At 41.6% G+C, this 21949-nt stretch overlaps 1 protein-coding gene across 1 annotated transcript in view; it reads left to right on the forward strand.

The window, feature by feature from the left end:
• Nucleotides 1–955: 955 nt before the first annotated feature.
• Nucleotides 956–21949, forward strand: part of adcy3a (adenylate cyclase 3a) — a 28595-nt gene continuing 7601 nt past the window's right edge. Inside the window, exons 1-10 of the mRNA XM_044033208.1 lie at nucleotides 956–1145; nucleotides 4277–5462; nucleotides 8205–8354; nucleotides 13795–13925; nucleotides 15527–15638; nucleotides 16337–16464; nucleotides 16845–17003; nucleotides 18590–18755; nucleotides 19605–19724; nucleotides 20968–21110. Coding sequence (XP_043889143.1) covers nucleotides 4788–5462; nucleotides 8205–8354; nucleotides 13795–13925; nucleotides 15527–15638; nucleotides 16337–16464; nucleotides 16845–17003; nucleotides 18590–18755; nucleotides 19605–19724; nucleotides 20968–21110 — 1784 coding nt within the window. The 5' untranslated portion in view covers nucleotides 956–1145; nucleotides 4277–4787. The remainder of the gene's footprint in view (nucleotides 1146–4276; nucleotides 5463–8204; nucleotides 8355–13794; nucleotides 13926–15526; nucleotides 15639–16336; nucleotides 16465–16844; nucleotides 17004–18589; nucleotides 18756–19604; nucleotides 19725–20967; nucleotides 21111–21949) is intronic.

The following is a 21949-nucleotide window of genomic DNA, read 5'->3' on the forward strand; positions in this document are numbered from 1 at the left end:
CATGGCGAGTCAAGTCTTTTCACAGAACTCCACATCACTGCAGAAGCGTCCAAGGTGTGACTTTCAAAATAAAAGTATGGCATCTTTAATAAAAATGATATAACAAACTTGTTTCAAGAGAACGTCAGCTTTGTACAATAGCAAAAACGTATAGAGCAGCTGATATTGAAATTGTTCTTATTTTTAAATGAAATACATGTATTATCTATGTTCTGTGAATAAACAACGGGAATTGCAAATAATACAGAGAAACACTTTTTATTTAACACCCAAAGTTCAACAAATGTTTATGAACATTTTAGTTTAAAGTAATTTAAAATATAGTTAGCCTACAAAACACACACATGCATGTCTGCAAAACATTTAATATTTTACCATATTTTCCACATTTCCCCCGATGACTAATCCTGACATATCCTAAAGATTCATTAATCATTAAGCATTTTTTTTTTAAATATGAAATTGGGTAATTTTCATATCATCTTCTTTTTTGAATGTGAAAAATACCCCATTACGCCACTATTTATTAGTTTTCTATGTATACTCAAACAGCAACTTCATATAATAGGGACATATACATCATATATTACATTTCTGTGTGGGTACAGACATACTGTATATACAAATACTGATACAAACATTGCTGAAATGTAATTTAAAAAGTACATTAACCATTCAAAATACACAAAGCAAAAGTGTGTCCTTGTAGAAATGCAGCAACAGCAAGTTGCTGCATTTCTAAATTTTATTTCACTATTTTCTAAAGAAAGATAATTCACACACAAAACCAAACAAAAACATGAGCAAAAACATAAAGAATAAAAAAATAAGTAATTGATTATTTTCTGGTCATAGTCAAACACTGCTTTTATTTTGACAGTAACCGGAAGTCTTTTTTATGACGACGGGTGTAGATTGACCGTGAGACTGTTCCGTGTCTTCTGCGGAAAACACCCAAGCGCCAGTAGAGAGAGACAAGAGCGGGGGTTGTGGACGCGTGTTGCCCGCTGTCCGAGAGTCATCGCGCGTCTTCCTCCAGACCGAGGCTGCCGGTGCTGCCGGGGCCTCCGGACGCTCACCGCCCTGCTGCCTCCATCTGCCTGAAGGAGAAGATGTTGTCCGGCTGTAACGTGACACACGGTCAGGTAAGAGTCAGTGCAGATACTGTTCACGGTTCGCACAGCAGCAGCAGCAGCAGCATCTGGATGGAGGGACAGGACAAAACGTTCAGCTGATAGGGCAGCGAGACAGCAGAGCAAGAGAATCACATCCACATGATTGTCACATTTAATGTACATAGTTGAGCTCAGGGATGTTTTGAAAAAGCAGCCATTTGCTTCGAGTGTGTGTCTTGTTTGTGACAGTGGACATGTCTGTGGAACACAGCTGTGTTTTCACAGCCTGCTCAGCGCAACATGTAGCTGTGAAGGCCTACGACAGAGAAGAGCCTGCCTCAGTATGGAGAGCCAGTGACGACAAAAAGCTGATTTACCTGGATTTATTGCAAAAGTGAAAACCCTAGGCATGGAGCACTATGATCATTTCCTGTTACAAGTTTCCTGACTCAACTAATTACTATTCACAGTATTATTGTAAGTGCTGCAAATGTAAGAGTTCACTATGTTAATTTAGTGTTTTGATTATTAGGGGCTTTTCACATTCAATGCTTGAAAAGCGGTGTTTTCAAACAAGGTCCTTTTATGGCCTAACCTGGGAGCTGCTGAGATGACTGAAGTTGCTGCAGATTCATTGAATGAATCAGTGTAGTAAACTAATGGCACTTTTCCACTATACAGTCCCAGCTCGGCTCGGCTCGACTGCAGTCGGTTTGGTATGGTTTTCCATCCCTATCAATATATCGGAGTCGTCATAGCACGGCTGCATGAAACTGCCCTGACGTTGTTGTAGAAGTGACACGCACAAACTAATGATGAGTAAAGCAGTTATTCTCGGTGTAGTGAATCATCAGAATCAGTTAATTACAGAAAGATTAGTTCAGTACTTCCTGACACAGTCACTGACCTGAAATGTGGATGGACGGGTTGTGATTCGCCTCACGATCGCCGGCGTCACTAAATACACCAGACTCCTCTGTTAAATATTGAGATTTTAGAGATTTCTTTTGCTAAATGTTGGAGATCAACGCACGTTTTCTGAATTTTTAAGTCTTTGATCTACAGTTCGGCATTGTTCAGTTTGATTCCTGTGTCGGACGACTCTTCCAACGACGTCTCTGACCAGTGGTTAGTGGTCGACAGTCTGTTGACGTCATGTTTTAGTATCGGCTCAGCTCGAGAGTCGAGCCGTTCCAAGCCGAGTCGTGGTGGAACTGTGTAGTGGAAAACCACCATAAGAAAAATGACTCTGGTGTTCAGGAGCTGTGTTTGGTCAGTGGAGGTTCAGCGTTTATACCACATGGAACAAACACCAGTCTGACCTGCTTCTTTGGCCTGAGCATCAAAAGAATCCACAGTGTCCACAAGTGTCAACTGGTCGTGATGCCACTCATTACAATCTGAACTCCCTGTTTTGAAAACTTGAGTTTTTTGTAATTTGTTGCGCCGCCACGTCAAAGTCTTGCGACTCACGAACGTCAATCATAGCTGTTGTCCACAAATATGTGTCCTGCTATTTTCATCTTTAGTAGTAACCTCTAAATGAGAACATAAATAACAGAACTGACATTAATCGTGTCAGAAAAGAGCAAAAACTAGCATTTGTGACCATTAACTCTAAATGAGAAGTAAGTTCGTTTTCCTGGGGCCTTCCATCCAAATGGAACTCTTTTTTGCAACCAGTGGAGTCACCCTCCCCCTGGTGGCTATTCAACATATTTTTAATTGTGGGTTGTCTTCATCTGGTAAACTGGACGACGACGTCCACTTTTCATGTATGGTGTATGGCCACTACGGATGTTTTTGTGGATGCATGCATGTGACATGTGCCTCCCTTGAGAATAACGTATTTCTACGCTCAAAAGATGCTACGTGTGAAACGCCCCCTTTTCCTCAATTTGCCATACTCTAGCTTCATCTGGTTTGTATTGTAAGCTTACGAATTCAGAGAAGCAAATGTCCAAATGTCACTTATGTTAGAACAAAACATGACTGACACCGCTAGAAAATGTTTTCAAAGTGTAGTGTTACTAAAACAGGGTAACAAAGACACATATCTTACTATTTTTAAGCAAAAAAAACCCAATATGAAGTCACTGTAAATCAGGTGGTCCTGGAATGACTGAAAAGATGCAAACTCCCCCCTGTGGCACTGCGGGAAAATCAAGGATTGTATGTTTGTGAGCGCCACAGCATTTTTCCCATTCACATTTATCCTGTTAACGACGCAATATAGTATAATATAATGTAATATAATTAGGGCTGCATCAATTACTTGTTTGGTCCGTAAAATGTCGAAAAATGTCAAGCAGTGTTTGTCAAACCTGGAAATGATGGCGTTCTCAAATGTCTAGGGCATGAAACAATTACTCGATGAATTCATTAACTAACTATTTTGACAATCAATTAATTGGTTTGAGTGTTTTTAAGGAATTAAAACTGTTTTCTAAGACATTTGAGAACATCATCCTTTCTAGGTTTGAGAAACACTGATCCACATTTTCTGACATTTTATGGACCAAGCGATTACTCGATTAATCAAGAAAGTAATCGACAGATTAATCGATTATGAAAGTAATCGTTACAGCTCTTGCTTCAGTTACGATTATGATTTCTTTCTTAAATGGAGCAAAGAACCCAGAAAATATTCACATTTAAGAAGCTGAAAAATCAGACGGCTTGTTTTAATTATTGACAAAAACACTTAAACTGATTAATGGATTATCTAAATAGTTGACGATTCATTTAATGTCATATAATAAAGTGGAGGATAAAGTGGAAAAAGATGGATATATAATATAGTATAATATAATATTCACTGGTGGTACATTTCAAATGTGATGCACCATTAGCACACGACACTCTGGCCTGAAATCAATAACTTCTCTATATTCCATTGCAAGGATGAGCGCTTATAGAGATGAACTGTTTCCAACATTAAGTGTTACATTCTTTTTAACATCTGCATAGATCATGAATCTGTCAAAAGTATAATTTGAAAACAACATACTGTCTAGCCCTAGTAAAGACTTTATAGCGCACTATTCTGTCCTTGGATGTTGGCCTCATGCTCTGTCCTCAGAGTCGAGCCAGCTGCAGGGAAAAAAGCGGTCTGTGCTGACCTGGATGTTGTGTGACTGTGTTGTGTGTCCTTTATTCAGGTCATGTGAGGTGGAACCATGGAAGCCACAAAATGCTGCCTGACTCTCAAGAACGACGGCCCGAAGAGGAAGTCCTCCAGAATGAAATGAATTCAGCAGCTCTGACATGGTGCACAACTGTGGAGTACAATGGTGGAAGGGAGGCGGTGCAGCCGTTGAACTGCTGAGGCTGAATGAGGAAATAAAAAAAGTGCACGTAGTTCTGGATCACGTTGCTGAGTAGGCGTGCTTGATCTGTGCCTGTGACACAGGACTAAGTGAGTCAGACGACAGCGCTGCATGGAGTGACCACGGACGCAGCTATGTAAGAAGACGATGCACCGGTCCAGACCGCCCACACTCTGCTGTGATTGATGCCACATGTGGGCTCTCAGGGGAACGCGGTGGTTGCTCAGCAGGAGAGGAACCAGCAGATGATGTACACCTGAGCGCTCAGTCGGTGTGACGTCTACAAACAGAGTTTCCCTTTTTCTTGATAGAAAGCATTCAACGGACGCAGCGAGTGTCTGCCATGCCTCGGAACCGAGCCTTCTCCGAACCAGAGTATTCGGCGGAATACTCGGCGGACTGTTCCGTGACTCTGCCGTCGGACCCCGGGCAGGCGGTGGGACGCACACATGAGGTCACGGTGCGGAGCTCAGGATGTTGCCTGTGTCTGCCGCGCTTCATGCGCCTCACCTTCACACCCGAGTCTCTGGAGAACCTCTACCAGACCTACTTCAGGCGGCAGAGACACGAAACCCTGCTGGTGCTCGTCGTGTTCGCCGCCCTCTTCGACAGCTACATCATTGTCATGTGTGCGGTGGTCTATACCACTGACAAGCTGGCGTCTGTGCTGGTGGCGTCTGTGGGACTGACAGCAGATGTCATCCTCTACCTGCTGTGCCGCTTCGGCCTGCTGCCCGACCGCATCTCCAGGCGGGTGGTGCCCTACGCCCTGTGGGTGCTCATAGCCATTCAGATATTTTGTTATCTGGGTCTGAACTATGCTCGCTTCCACCAGGCCAGTGACACGGTGGGCTGGCAGGCTTTCTTCAGCTTCTCCTTTTTCCTGACTTTGCCTTTGAGGCTGACGCCCATCGTGCTCATCACTACTGTGTCCTGCGGGGTCCACACTCTGGTTCTGGGTGTCACCATTGCCCAGCAGCAGCAGGAGAACATCCAGGGGGCAGCACTTGGCAGACAGGTAGGAGAAGTCAATAATGTTGGGGTGGCGGGGTGAGAACCGGGTTGTTCTGATATGTGTCCAACATGTCTTCAAGCTTCCACAACTCTTGAGGGCTTTAACCAATGAAGTAGCTTTACAGATACACCAAAAGCTACCTGTTGACATCATTATGAGAAATGAAAACACAGAGACAACAACCAAAACCTGAAACAAGGGAGAGTTTCTTCTTCTTCTTCTTCTTCTTCTTTTTTAACCTTCATTTTAGGACGTTTAGTATATAACAAACACTCAGCACATCACTTGAACAATCCAAAAATACACTATATGGACAAAAGTATTTGGCCACACCCATTGAGGTGTTTTAATCAGGGCCCCTTATCTCCAATGAAGGACAATCTTAACGCTTCAGCATACCAAGACATTTTGGACAATGCTATGCTTCCAAGAACTTGATTGGCCCGCACAGAACCCTGACCACAACCCCATCGAGCACCTTTGGGATGAATTGGAACAGACATTGTCTGACCTCATACAGAATGAAGGGACACAAATTCCCATAATAACACTTCAGAATTGTGAGGAAAGTCTTCCAGGAAGTGTGGAAGCTGTTAAAGAGCTTCAATTCCATATTAAAGTACCGTATATGTATTTGAATATGTGATACAGTTCCTGTCGGGGGGTTAGAGGTAGAAGAATTCACCGTCAGTCCACTGTCCCCGAGGTTTTGTAAAACCTTGTTTTCATTTGAGAACCATAACATTTCCAAGCACAACATAATAATAAGCTTTCATATCTATGGGTCAGGAGGTGGTGCACAGTCTGAATTCCACACATAAGCACGACATTTTGTCAGTCAAAGCACAACAATTGAAGTATTGACAGATAATGTTTTTTATAAACACTGTCCTGATCTTAACATGCTGTATATGCAAAGCTGGACACCAAAACTCTTCATGACATATTTTCTATTTACCAGTGTTTTCTCAAACCTTTTTTTATACCAAGTACCACCAGAGGAAGCTTGCGTACCACGGATTTAGACACATTTATTGTCGGGTCGGTTGTTTTTTTGGTTGGTTTTGAACACATAAATGTAATTAGGATGCAGCTTTCAATGAAATCTGGGAAAACAAAGCGAAGACATCACCTCCTCTCTCTGCTCCGTGCAATGAAGGCAGACTCTCGACTTGTGTACACGTGAACACACATCACACATGTTTACACTGAGCACAAAGAGGACACACAACTTAATAAATAAATATCACAAACACGGAGCCCTGCCATGCCATTGCGTAACATCTGTGGAGTGGCTGCCGCGCTCAAGGACACGTGTACTTGTTGGACACACACACATTCCAGGATTGTTTACAGATCTCTCACTCACAGTGTTTGGATGTCAACAGACTTCCCGTCTGCCGCTGCATCGCGGGCAGAATTGTATCCTTGAAAGGTTCTTTTGATAAACAAAGGTCAGACGCTCGTCTAAGCTTTGTGCAGTTTGGAGATCAAAAAGGACTCACACACAAAACGCTGGTTACAAGGTTGACGGTCGGATAACTCGCCCACTGTCAGATACTTTTCTGCTGATGTAGGCCTTTCCTGTGATTTATTCAAACACCTCTCCACTTAATGCAGCTTTCAAATTGTTAGTAATAATTGTTCCTATCGATAAGCAACGACATTCAAAGTCAACATAAATATTCTCAGTAGCAGTGAGGTTATTTAGGACTGCAGAAGTGAATCGAATTATTAATAGATCGATTAATAGGTTTATAGTTTCCAGTGGAACTTGTGATCACAGCATGGAAGATGGAGAGAACATGAAGAGAACATGAACAGTCTGAGCTTTCAGAAAACCGATACGATGTGGGGAACTGTCCAGCAGGTGAAATTTCTTTCAGCTTCTTATATGTGAATATGTTCTGGCTTCTTTGCTTCATATGACAAAGAAATCATGAAAACTGAATAATTTAGGTTTCTTGACAAAAACACAACATTCAGGATTTGGGGAAACACTGATCTGACATTTTGTGGAACTCGATTAATCAAGAAAAGAAACGACGTGGACAAAATCCACGTATTCAAGCTTACTACTTGATAACAACACACAGAGAAGGAGATATCTCTAGTACACTGATTCCCAAACACTGGGTCAGGACCCACAGATGGGTTGCAGGAGAATTTTTTTGGGTCCCCAATTTAAACTTTCCGTTAAGATTTCTGAGTATTCATTTTAGATATCATGCATGAAAACAATCCTTGTAAATTATTTGTGTAGTATTTCAAAATGACATGTAAATTAGATGCTACACTCTACACAAATTTGATGTGATTTGTGTCACAATAGATGTCTCGCAAAAATATAACCCATATTCACATAGGTTATTGCATATATAGCACATTTGTCTCATGACATATTGTAAAGCTAAATGTTGTATATTGGGGAAAAAAGAGAACAGGAGTCATAATTAGCCCATTATCTTGTCCTTGTCCCCCATGAGCCCTGGAGCCTTCTCACCTAAACAAATGAAATGTTTCCATCAGGTTTTCATTCTCTGTTTTTTTTCATTTACTGGGCTTTTAGTGCAGCTCTTTGAATGACTAGATTCTCTCAGTGATCTTTTTGTGTTGATTTCCTGAAATGATCACTTAAACATTGTTGCAGCCTTCCCTTTCATGCTGCACGCCTCAAAGCCATGCAAGTGCTTAATTTAAACTCCCCAGATTCATCCTAACTGTTTCGTTCTGATTGTTTTCAAGCTACTGGCCAACATTGTGATCTATGTGTGTGCCATCACTGTGGGCGTCATGTCGTACTACATGGCTGACCGGAAGCATCGGAAGGCTTTTCTGGAGGCGAGACAGTCACTGGAGGTCAAACTCAACCTGGAGGAGCAGAGTCAGCAACAGGTCAGAGGACGCACAGTCCCAACATTCTGATGTGTATGTGTGACTTTAAAGGAGCAGTACGTGTTCAAACGTTACAAAGTTTTCAGTTCATTCGCCAAACATACCGAGCTGTGGAACAACCCGTGAAAGGTCCTGTGCAGACAGTCGGGACTTAATTCCTGCCCATGGGCTTTTAATGTGGCTGAGGCTCATCACGTAGAGTTGCTTGCTCACTGGAATGGACCAATGCATCAATTTGGTATAAGTCCCTACCAAATTCAGGATTCAGTCATTACTAAAGCCTTAAAGGAATACTTCACAGATTTGCATTTCGCTTTGTATTACTAGAATAGGGGTAGTATTTTTTATTGAAATATCTTCATTCTTTTTTTTGTTGTTACGTGTCCACCAGCGAAACTTGGTCTGAGCCTTGGTCCGAAGCTTGAAACTGCACTTTTTAGACCCACTCGTAGGGGGGACGGGACCTCATTCCCAGAATGTAAACATTGTCCGCCATCTTTGCTAACAGTTATGCTAACAGGGCCGAGTGTCACTGGTGGTAATAGTTATCTGCCCAATCAGCATGCAGAGCAGGTCATAAAAATGGGTTCCTCCTGTTATCCTCTATCCATATTTTCGTTATTACGAAAATATGTCGTAATTACTAAGTAATTGCTAGTAAGTGTCGCAGCCCATGTTAATTGAGGAGTGACTGAAATCTGATTTGGGGAAACACATATAGAGAGGCGGCGCGACCGGTCCCTGCTCCCTCCAGTCTGCATGTCTGCAAGTGTCCTGAGACAATGATGAATTATGTGTGTGACAAGAAGACTAAGACAAGCGCTACAGTACAGTACAGTGCATACAGTAAGTACAGTTCATATAAGCCGGCAAAGCACCAAACGTGGGCCAGTTCTAATAAATCTCCGGAGATGAGCTGCCACCAAGTCAATGTCACTTTTGTGACACTATACGTAACGATTCACAACCAATACAATAATAGTCAGGTAATCATTTCATACTAGGGAGGTAATATTATTATTGTAGTGTAATATAAAGGTAATAGCGAGATAATAACAATAGCAGTAGATTCCTGGTCTCTCTAGTCTGAATGTCGGTGTGTCCTTAACCCTAAATTGCTGCTGGCAGCTGTGACTGCAGCATGTGATGTGCGGTAGAGAAAAGCACAATATGTAGAGCATGCAGTGTACGGAGCCTGAGAGAAAGTGACCAAACCAGACCCTAACCCATCACGCGTCCTGTTTTTTTTGTTTGTTTGTTTTTTTTTCGTCCAAGGCCGACCCACACCTGACGGTTAGTTTAGGCTGAAGTGTACATCCATGAGGAAGCACATACTATAGCCCAGTGAACACAGATACACACAAGTCACACACCTCATGAGTTATCCCCAGCACTCCTTAGTATACAGTATTACATTTCCACACTCACCCTTGTTGAACTGCAACCACTAAAAACTATTTAAATAATTATTTTAAGTTGCAGTGGAGCCGAGGAGCGGCTTCAGCAGCCCGGGTGTTTGTTTAGTGCTGTCACAGAGTTCTAAACAGAAACCGTTTCTACTCATAATCACTTGTTTTCTACAAGTTATACAAAGCAATAATAATCACAATCATTTCTAGGAGCTGTGAGAAAAGTGTTGCATAAATACAGACGATTTGCTATTTTCCATTTAAGAGGTAAGTCAAAGATACAAGTTATGAGAGAGAGCGAAGACAAAAGAGTATTTAGAAGTTTTGTTGCTGCTATTGTATTAATTACAAAGTCAGTAAACAGTACATGGTGAATAACGAAAAAGCGAAGTAACAATAATAATTGGTTCAACACTTTTCCTAACAAAGTGCTTCTTAATATTCAAGTCATATCAGAACAAATATCTCAGGGCAGAGTAAGGCAGAGAAAAGTAAGAAACCAAACAGGTCACACAATGAGTAAGCAATTGTTGTCAGTGGAGAGAAAAAACTCAAGCAACTACGGCCTTGCTAAGAGTAAGGTTTTAGGATTGAAATAAGGGTTAGGGACATAAGTTGTCATTGGTCACTAGTGAGAAAACTGCTGGGGCTCAATAGTAAAGTTGAGATTTTGGGATAACAAGAAGTGCTCAAATGGTCAGATGGGAACCTCACGATACGTGATACATTCTCAACGATTCTTTCATATATCAATGTATTGCCGAACAATCATATAGTGACGCATCACCATAGCTGTCTAACTTAAGAAAATAAAGTGCTGGATTTCTCTATGTATTCACAACATAGAGAACAAAGTGCGTAAAGTCTCAGTATTGAGCGTGGATGATGCATCTCTTAACGTAGCTTTATTATTATCCCGCTGTATACTCACTCTTCTTCGGCCAGGTAAACTTCCACCCAAGTTTCACTCATTCATTTGCGTGGTGCTGCTGCGAGGAGACATGAAGTAGTGACGTCCGGCAAATGAAACTGGCAGGGACCGTTTACTTTAGAGCACCTTGATTTATTAATTTAAATATCAGTATTTGCCCTAGCATATCGATTATCTTATTGCACGAGGAAGGACGACGTCATAATTATCACCAAATCGATGTTTTGACCCACGCTTACTATCAATAAATACCTGTAAAACTATATTCCAATGAATGTGTGATAAGCATGGCAAATTAGTCACTTAGTCTGGTCCATTGTTTATAGTGAGGGAGAAGAAGGGAGAACTAACATAACCAGACTCAGGCTAGTCTACAGTCGTGTATTCCCGTGGTGATGTGGGTCAGATTTGAGTTTTTTTATTTCCCCCTAAAATAATTTAGATTCTGTGAAATGAGCCAAGTTTCACTGGTCTCAAATAATACATCTGCATTATACAATATTTCTTAGGCCTGAGCCAAGTGCAGACACCATGTAATGTCTGTGTGTGCGTGTGTGTGTGTGTGTGTGTGTGTGTGTGTGTGTGTGTGTGTGTGTGTGTGTGTGTGTGTGTGTGTGTGTGTGTGTGTGTGTGTGTGTGTGTGAGAGAGAGCTGGTACTGTGTCAGCAGTCAGCTCCCCACCTCTCCACATCTGTGGCCACTGGGCATTCTCCATCACTACTATTTATGGAACAGATGGTTTGCACCACAGAGAGAGAAAGAGAGAGGGAGCGAGGAAAAGGCCCAATATTAGACGGGGACGGGGGCCGGGGGGGGGGCCAGACAAATAGAGGTGGTTTTGGAGGAGAACGAAGAAGAAGAAGGTGACACTGTTGTGAGACAACAAGAGGACTGATAAAACCACGAGTGGCAGAAACTCCCGGAATACTAATGGAGAAGCATAGGCTGCTGGGAGATGAGGGTCGTCAACCAATCAAGGAGCGTTCGGGTGCTGTTGGTTACCATGGCAACTGAGAGCCAACTCACTCAGCTGTTTGTTGCGTCTCTGCCTCTCTGCCTCTCTGTCAGGTTTTTTTGATAAGAGTACTGAAAGCGGCCTCACTGGCATCTGCCCCACATTCACCGCAGGCTTGTTTTTAAATGTATTCACAGGTCAAGTTCGTATGTGTGGAAAGGTCAGTGTGAGCATGATCTCCATGCCGCGTTGCTGCACGAGGAGCAGCAAAAGCACATTCATTTATTTCAAACCTGAGTGGAGTGCGCCTCGGTAAAATGACACCAAGTCGTTAGCCAGCCACCATTTCTCGGAGGCAAATGTAAATGAAACATCCGGCTGAGTTATTATTATTCATCCATGCTCGAAAGGGAAGATGAAACCTAAAGAAGCACATGTAAGGCAAATGAAGTGGGCCCTAAAATTGTGCCTTAAGGCTCTCCACAGGTGACAGATGAGGAAAAGGAAACAATCGATCTGTAGCCGGGCTTTTCTATTATACTCGGCTTGACTCGACTCTACTCATTTTTCTTTTTTCTTTTCCATTAGGGATTAGTACGTGGTACCTGGTGCTTTATTTGGTACCTGCTCTTGTGAGGTTTCAAGTGAGCTGAGCCGATACTACAATGTGACGTCAACAGACTGTCAAGAGAGTGGTCACTGGGAGAGTCATGGCATGCGACACAAGAATCAAACCTAGCAATGCTGTAGATCAGTTGAAAATCTCCAACATTTGGCAAAGAATATATATATTATTATGTAATATTATATATATAATATTAACAGAGGAGTCTGCTGCATTTAGCGACAGCACTGTATAAAATGACGTCACAACATTTTCACACAGCCGTGCGAGTGGAGTTGAGTAGAGTCAAGCATTAGGTAGGTAGGAGTTGAACCATTACAGGGTTCTCACAGGACACTTGCAGTACTGCATTGAGTATTTTTGAGATTTATAACCCTCTGAAACAGTATTTCCTGCATTTTGAGGGACAAATTTTGTGAAATAAAGTTATTTTTACGACGGTACCGACTGAAAAAGAAAAAAAAAAACAGAAAAGCAACCCTACGCCGGTTGAAACACAGCGTAGGGGCTGAAATCACAGCATAGGGCCCCCCCCATGCTCGACTGCGCTGACGAGATCCCTGCATTAGAGAGTCTTACCCAGGATACCTACCAAATGCTAAACATGGTTCAGACGAACTTGTAAGATTTGTATTATAATCAAATGATTCAGTGTAAAGACACAGGACTACAGTTGGTCACGGAACAGTTGAACTTGTGTGTTGCTGCAGGCTATGATGTTTGATGTTTTACACGTTTTTCTGTGGTGTTCTTTTCATGCACTACATAGTACTGCATGTTCTTCCTTAACAATTTCACCATAGTTTCCTCATTCCGCAAATACTTTTCCCGGTAGGGTTGTGGATTCTCAATGTGCCCTTAAGCAAACTTTGGCAACATACTTTTTTTTTTTGTCTCTTGTGTATAGAATAGATTTTTCGCCAGTTCCAGTGATTTGTTTGAGTCTGTTACAGTAGAGTCATTGTCTTCCTTCCCTCACTATCTGCATCTTTGCTGGAGCCCCACGTCTTTTTAAGAGGAGCCACAGAAGTGAATCGTCTTAATTTATAAACAATGGGTCTGATCGTGGACTCGTGGACCATTTCCAGTTTGCAAATCAATTGTTTTGTTTTTTTTTAATCTTGGGTCTTCTGAGGTCTGTTTATTGCAAGGCATGGTTCACATTAGATGAATATTCTTGTGATTAACAAGCTGAAGATGTTTGTGGTGTGTTTTTCTCAGTCAGTGTTTGCTCTGAACTCATTTTATTGATTGGACTGCAGGTGTTTCAACTTACACTTTTTAGCATCAAGATTCATCTACTTTTTTTCTGCACTGCACTGTGTGCATATTCAAATAGTTTATTAAATAGGGACAGAATCAACACAGTCATTTGTTTGATGTTCATTGATCAGAGCATCAGATCAAGATTTTAATGCCGGTCGTAAAAATGCTGGTAATTACCTTACTTTTGCTTGTCACTGTATCGTCCCTGTGTGATATGAGACAACGTCCTCTGTGTCTCTGTTTGTCCTCCCCAGGAACGCCTGCTGCTCTCCATCCTCCCAAAGCACATAGCTGATGAGATGCTTCAGGACATGAAGAAGGAGCCCAGTCAGAAAGAGATGCAGCAGTTCAACACTATGTACATGTACAGACATGAAAATGTCAGGTACCTGCTCTCTTTGTACTTGTTGGTGCGGTTTGTGTGTGTGTGTGTGTGTCTGTCTGTCCTGTTTAACCACCAGAACAAGGTGGTTTGTAGTATTGTGTTCTCATTGTAGGGCCAGGCAATCATTTTATATGTGTTTGTTGTTTTCTTTCCATAAATCCATTTAAAAATCACAGTTCTTAAACTTAGAAACAAAAAAATGTATTTATAATTTTATTTATTGTGATGTATATCGATATTAAGTGATTTGACAACATTTTGTTGTGATATTTTTTGCCAGATTGTCCAGCTGTAGCTGATTGGTAATGTGAATTTTGCCTGGAAAATGTTTGGTTCAGTATAGAGATTGCACTACAGCGCCTTTTTGTGTCCGATATCGATTTTACAAACTCAAAAGTCATTTTATACTTTTTCAATGGCTTGAAATGGCAACAAATACTGTTGAAAACACATTTGTGCCATTTCAAAGACACAATTCTCAAACAGTGTAACAAATATTATAGGATTGTACATTTTTATTATTGGATTATTTCGATAGTATCAGATTTTACATTTTTATCTGTGTGATATCCAATCTGATATCTGATTTTGACCGGTATCAGACTGATACCGATACCGAGTATCGCATCAGCTCATCCCTAGTTGTGTATGCGGTAAGGTGCTTTTCCAGCGTTGTCTGATTACCTTCCTAAGTTCCTCTAAACCAATCACCAATTCTAACCCAACATAACAAAACAACCCCTAGAAATGGACACAGCAGCGAGGCTCAGTTATCTGGAACAACCACATGTCATTTTTCTGATACCAGATGTCAGATCTGTTGGTAGACGGGAGGTTTTTGTGTTAAACTCAATACTGAAACACAGGAAAATATTTGATACAGATACTCGATACAGAATATGGCACTGGTACAATACTATACTTTTGTAAACGAGTATCTAATCAGATTTCCTGACAACCCTAGTTTGGTACAGAAGCTGTCACACCAACATGAAACATCAATCTGTTGTGCACAAATGTTTTGGGGACTGTCTAGAGTGTATGTTCTCATACTGTGAAGTATTGTTTTTAGTGGCTCTGTCTGTCTGTGTTTCCGCACTTGCACTTGCCAATATGACCAACAGAGGCTTGTTGTGTGAATGGGGTGAAGTCTGCCATCTCTGATTGCCTTGTTGTGTCTGTTTCACTGTCTCCCTGAAAGTACGGATGAGCTGTTTACAAGTCTCAGTATCAGTTTTGGTGCAATACTGGCCAAATTAACTGGAGCGAATACCAGAAAAAGAAACACATACATAAACCCAAAATGTGACATTAATACAATGCTCATATATCAAGGGCCTGATTGAGGGCCTGCAATGAAGACACAGCATTATGTTTTGAAAAATGCTTTGCTTTAGCCAGGCGCTAAACGCGGCATCAGCACAGATGTCATATTATCAGCAAATTTAATTAAAGGACTTTATCGTAATCCCTATTCCTAAACTGTGGCCCTGTCACGGCTGCCAAACTCAGATTAGTAACAGTGACATGTTGGAAGAGTGAACATATTAGGACTGTTCATCGGTGTCGGCACTAACGCTCAGTCTCGTTGTTTGTCTCAGTATTCTGTTTGCAGACATCGTGGGCTTCACGCAGCTGTCGTCGTCCTGCAGCGCTCAGGAGCTGGTCAAACTCCTCAACGAGCTCTTTGCACGCTTTGACAAACTGGCTGCAGTGAGTGTGAGCTGTTACCTACCAACATGCAGATTATGGCATTTACATGCTCCTGTTCACATTATTGTAATATGCTTGAGAGTGGTGAGGAAGCTTATGTTTATGACCCCCTTTTGTGTATCTCGATATATTTTTCCTCATTCTCGTGACGTGGTGATAATCTTAATTAAATCACCAAACTTTGTAGAATTGCTTGAGTTTTATTAATAAAACATTTATATTTTTATGTATTTGGCTATAAAACTTGAGTACCACCTGAGAATACTTTTCACATGAGGCAGATTTATTCCCAATAAGATAATTTGTTTTTAAGTAACATTAAATCAAGATGGAACGAGAGATTAAGTGACTCTTATTATTACTATTTTATTTAAAAAAAATTTGGCATTTATTTTAATATTCTAGGCACTCCAAATTCCTCAGCTCCACTCCGATCACATACTCCAGATTTTCCTCCAAGTACCACCAGAGGAAGCTCGCATACCACTGTTGGTACACGTACCACAGTTTGAGAAACCATGGGGTTAACTTAACACTAGATAAAAAAATACAGTCCACCTCAGTCATTTCATTTGAATGAAAATAACTTCTGGTCCAACCAGACTTCCTAAATCACCACATCATCCTTCATCATCCATTCATGATGGCTTATGAAGTTCTTTGTTTCCCCTCTAACCAAACCTTATTCACCCTGCCAGAAATACCACCAGCTGAGGATCAAGATCCTGGGTGACTGCTACTACTGTATCTGCGGGTTGCCAGACTACAGGGAGGACCACGCCGCGTCCTCCATCATGATGGGCCTGGCCATGGTGGAGGCCATCTCGTGAGTGGAGGAGGGCTGATGGGAGGGGGGCAGGCGATCAGGAGCTGGAGATATTGTCACATCAGTCAGTGTCAGCCCCATTTTACCCTGATGCAGTGTCCTTTTGTCCGCGGTGTGGAATCGATCACTCTGATGGGCTGTTATTGATTCTCTGGGCAATACAGCTGTGAAATTAAGTGAACTGAACACTGGTTGATAATGAGGTCATGTAGTGCAAATTGATTGTGATGCATGCTCTTGTTCAAACCGCATAGACGTTTGCATTCTGCCTTAAATGAGTTAATATTAGGTGTGGTGTTAAGAAGTGCCCCCTGCTGCTTCTTATTTATTTATTTATTTATTTATTTATCTGTTGTTGTTTTCTTTCAAACCCATCGCAGGTATGTGCGAGAGAAAACGCAGACCGACGTCGACATGCGGGTGGGGGTGCACAGTGGCACGGTCCTGGGAGGAGTGCTGGGTCAGAAGCGATGGCAGTATGACGTCTGGTCCACAGATGTCACTGTGGCCAACAAAATGGAGGCTGGAGGGATACCAGGGTAGGAATACACATTGACAAGCTTTTCAAAATAAAGTTTGTGTCGATAAAATGGAACAATCTTTATGGTTCTCAAACTTTTTATACCACGTGCCACCTGAGAAAATACTGAGCTGTTGAAGTAACACCAGAGGAAGCTTGCGTGCCACTGGTGGTACACGTACCACAGTTTAAGAACCGTGGCTGTAGAGAATTGTTGAAATGGTGACTTTAGGTTTTCCAGTAAAACCCATCTGAGTCCGGACTTTATGGCTGACGTGTTTCCAAAAAAAAAATCCACAGTAGCTTATATTTTAGATTTATTCAACAAAAATTACAGAAAGAAAAAGCACTCAGATATGAGGGCAGCACTTGGCCAAGTGGAGAGGGAACTTGGCTTGTAACCAGAATGTTGCCGGTTTGAGTCCCATCAAAGGGCCGGGGTACCCCCATTTGCTCCCGGGCGCTGTTCAGTGGCCGCCCCCCTGCTCCTAATTCTAGAAATTGTTTGAGTAGAGGATGGGTTAAATGCAGAGAAGGAATCTCCCTAAGGGGATTGATAAAAAAGTACAAATATCCACTTATCACGTCTGAACACGGTCAGAAAAACCGTGAACTCCTCTGGCTCTCAAGCCACCCCACACCTTTACTGAACTTCCCATCCAGCAATAAAACCTGATCCCCTTAAAGCTACAAGCGCTTGTTTTTTTTTTTTCATACCCCATAAGAAACTAATTGTGACATTTTAAAAGAAATACCTTGAGTGCAAGGACTTAACCTAACACTTTTAAATGCAGTTAAATCAGAAAGTCCCTTTTTCTTGTTTGCCTTCTAACTCATGAGTGTCCACTGTCCACATGCAGTCAACACAGACAAAGACATCTGTACAGTTCACGTGCTGTAACTATAGGAACTAAGAGGAAACCTCTAACAAAATAAATGTAGCACGCAACATTATATATAGACTTGTTCTCTAAATGCATACTGGAACATGTGCACTGTCTTCTGTTCATCACGAGAAAGAACACCCTAAGGTGTATATATATATATATTTATTCATATATCTATATAGTCGTGTGACACATTGCTTGATCTCCATGGATTTTAAGTGCACAGTAAACTCTGATGACTTCAAACTTGCACTGGAGGAAGCAGAAGCATTTCCTGCCACTAAAGTGGCATGAACAGAGTCACATCACAGCCTGACCTGTATTTACAGACCTCTTTTTCATTTCGTCAAATGATCTAGAAGAAAATATTTAAAACCCAAAATGAAGAAGAGAGAATTCCACAATTTAATCCATTTTCCTTCACTTACACTCACTCCAGTCAAAATTCCTCAGCTCCACTCCGATCACATACCCTGGCATATACAGTAGATCTCTATTTCTGATTTTCCTCCAAGTACCACCAGAGGAAGCTCGTTTATCACTGGCGGTACACAAACCACAGTTTGAGAACCATGGGGCTACGTCATGTGAATGGGTATTACAGACGTCCTCAGGCTGACCCAGCCAGCGTGACCAAACACTTTCATTATACTTGTGTGACATGCACTGAGGACTGTTTGTGTCTAATCTTAATCTCACTCTTGTTTGCGTGGAGCAGTCGTGTCCACATCTCACAGAGCACCATGGAGTGTCTTCATGGCGAGTTCGACGTGGAGCCAGGAAACGGCGGCGACCGCTGCGACTACTTGAGGGAGAGGGGCATCGAAACCTACCTGGTGGTCGTTCCTAAAGGACCGGTGGGAAAGAGCGGCATCAATGGTGTTGTGAGTCCAACTAACTTGCTCATTGTGGTCCTGTTGGGTCTCTGTAACGATTGTACATTGGTACAAAACATTTGAAAAATACATGAGCAAAATATCGAAATATCAAAAAGTGAAATGACAAAAATAATGAAACTAGAGAGGTCTAGCTAAAAACATGAGCAGTTGGAAGTAAAAATAAGATGCAATTATGGATTTAAATTGTCCTAATGGTAAAAGTGTGGTAAGTTTCAGATGGTTTTGCAGAGTTCCATGTTGCAGGTGCACAAGTAAGAAAAACAGGATTTTCCTAATTCAGTGTTAACAGAGGGAACCTGCAGTGTGAGCCAGTCCTTTGAACGTGTAGGATGGTAAGAGACCAGTGAGAGCTTTAAAAATAAATAAAATCCAGTGTCTAGCACGCCTGTTAGATAGCGAGGGCCATTCAACTTTTCAATTGACGACTTTGGTGTGGAGGAAGTTGACTGGCCCGCACGGAACCCTGACCTTTAACCCCATCAAGCATCTTTGGGATGAACTGGAACACAGATTGGGAGCCAGGTCTTCTCGTCCAACATCAGAAGTGCCTGTCCTCATAAATGCTCTACAGAACGAATGGACTCAAATTCAGGAAGTGTGGAAGCTGTTATATGTAGATATGTCATTACAGTCCATGTTGGTGTAATAGTCGTCCACATACTTTTGTCCGTATAGTTTACGTCTCGTGTAAGTCTTAAGTAAGTCTTACATGTACAGTTATGTTTGAACATGGGTTAGAATGTAACAAATGAAAGCGTGTCTCCTTGTCACGGTGTAATCCATCAGTACATTGTGTTTTCTTGTTTGTTTTTTTTTGTTTTGTTTCATCATTAGAAGCTGTCCGTAACCTCTTCCAATGGCAACTCCCCACTGTTAATCAACACCACAGAGTGTAATGGCACTGCTAACACAGCCTGCACCACACCGGAGGAACCAGAAGAACTGGATGCAAGGGTAAGTAAGGAGTCACGTCCTGTTCCCGTTGGGTGTTAACAAACGTAAAGTCAATGTTTGCTGGAATTTCGCTTCGACTCAGTTTTGAATTTTGCGGATTACACGTCTGACAAGTATCCCTGATCTACAGCCGCTCTGAACCAAGAATCAACCCGCCGCGATGTCACTTGTTTGTGAACTCTTGTTGGATACCACTTTTGTCCCATACCGATATTGATACCGAACACATTAATATCCTGATGTAATACTCTGATATAATACTTGTGTAACAGATATTCTCCTCCCATAATAAACAAAAATGAACAGCCCACAACATGACTCAGCTAAAATGCTGTTGCTGACTTTTCTTTATTTGCATTTTTGCAGTCTGTGCGCAGTGAAATACGTGATTTATAGGATGTTTGGATCGAATCGGATTTTACATTTTTATCTCTACGATATCCAATCCAGAGATTTTCAGTATCGCCTCGGTTAATCCAGCTCATAGTCTTCCTCAGTAGTTAGCTGAGTTGAGTTGAAGACGTATCACCTCTAATCCAAGAGGCTTCTTCAGTTCTGACTATTTGGATGATAGTAGCCACTCGTCAATCACATCTACACCCCAGTGTATGCCATGTTTAAGCATCTGTTATTATACTTATATTATACTGTATTGAAGAACACATGAAACTAGTGTTTGAGACCATAAACTCCTCAGGACAATGTTTACTGATGTTATAAATCAAGTGTGAAATTGATGCTCATATTCATATAAGTGGTTGCCCCCCTGGTGGCCATTCAAGAGAATACAAGGTTCTGGTAATTCTGCATAGGCTTCAGTCTCCAGACTGGGAGACGATGTATCTGGAGCTGAAACATCAGTGACTCGATTATTAATCGATTACTAAATTAAACATCAACTATTTTGATAATCGATTAATCGATTTGAAGCTTTTTTCATTATCAAAACAAGATTTCTGATTTCAGCTTCTTAAATGTGAATATGTTCTGGTTTCTTTGCTTCATGCAACAAAGAAATCATTATTTTGGTTTGTGGACAAAAACAAGACATTTGAGAACGTCATCATTTCCAAACACTGATCGACATTTTTAAACGTTTTCTGACATCTTATTGACCAAACGATTACTCCATTAACCGTGAAAATAATCGACAGATTAATCGATTATGAAGATGGTCGTTATAGATAGACAACTGTAGACGTGGAATAAGTGTGTTTCCGTCTTTTTTCTGTTTGTTTTTCAGGTGGTGAACCCATCTTTCCCTAACCCTCGGAGGAGGCTGCGGCTACGTGACCTGGCTGAGAGGGTGATCGATGCCCAGGAGAACGAGCAGGAACTCAACAAACTGCTCAACGAGGCTCTGCTGGAGAGAGAGACGGTCCAGGCGTGAGTGACACCCCACATCCTGCCACCCCAAATACCCCATATCTCAGACTAAACGTGTTCCAAATGAAACCTGTCCCTACAATTTCTTATTTTCTAAACAGCCACTACCAACCAGCAGGGTGACACTAGGGATCCGTCCATTGACAGTATAAAAAAAACATGTCCGTCTTTGACCAGAAATAGTACTTTTCCTCACGCCAGAGCTTGTTTGTTTCTAGCACAAAACTCAGTCTCATTATCACTGAACACCCTGATCATGTGGTGCATGTTCAGGCCCTTACATAATTCTCCAACTTCTGTATCTACAGAGTTGTTCCTCTCATGCAAAACACACCTGCACTTCCATTCCAACCAAAGTGAGGCTTTGTGTGTGTCTGACATGCAAAAACAAACCCTGATGTCACATTCCATTCACTTACAGTAAACTCTGCTCAGTTCAGATCAAAGGAAAGCTTCTGATCTTGGATTAGTTGGTGGACGTCACCTTATTTTGTTGTCACACTGTTGTTGCTTCAGTTAGGGTTTTTCATGTGTGATTAAGGCGTCCCTAAACACAGAGCCTTAAATGGTCCTGCTCCATCTTACCTCTGTGATCTTTCACATCCATATTCACCATCACGAGCACCGAGGTCTGCAGGAAAATCACTTCTTCTCGAAATCTGGACCTAGATTGAGGTTAAAACACCGGTCTGTCTGATTTACGTATTTATGTAACTCTGTTGTTTTTAAATCATCAGAACGATCATTTACGTTTCCCAAACAGTAAATATGACAATATTCATGTCATGTGGACCTCCTCAAAGCAGAGTCTGAATCTTATCTTATAGTATCTTATAATA

This window comes from Solea senegalensis, linkage group LG9 (assembly GCF_019176455.1).
Source record: "Solea senegalensis isolate Sse05_10M linkage group LG9, IFAPA_SoseM_1, whole genome shotgun sequence".
In the NCBI taxonomy this organism is placed as follows: Eukaryota; Metazoa; Chordata; class Actinopteri; order Pleuronectiformes; family Soleidae; genus Solea; species Solea senegalensis.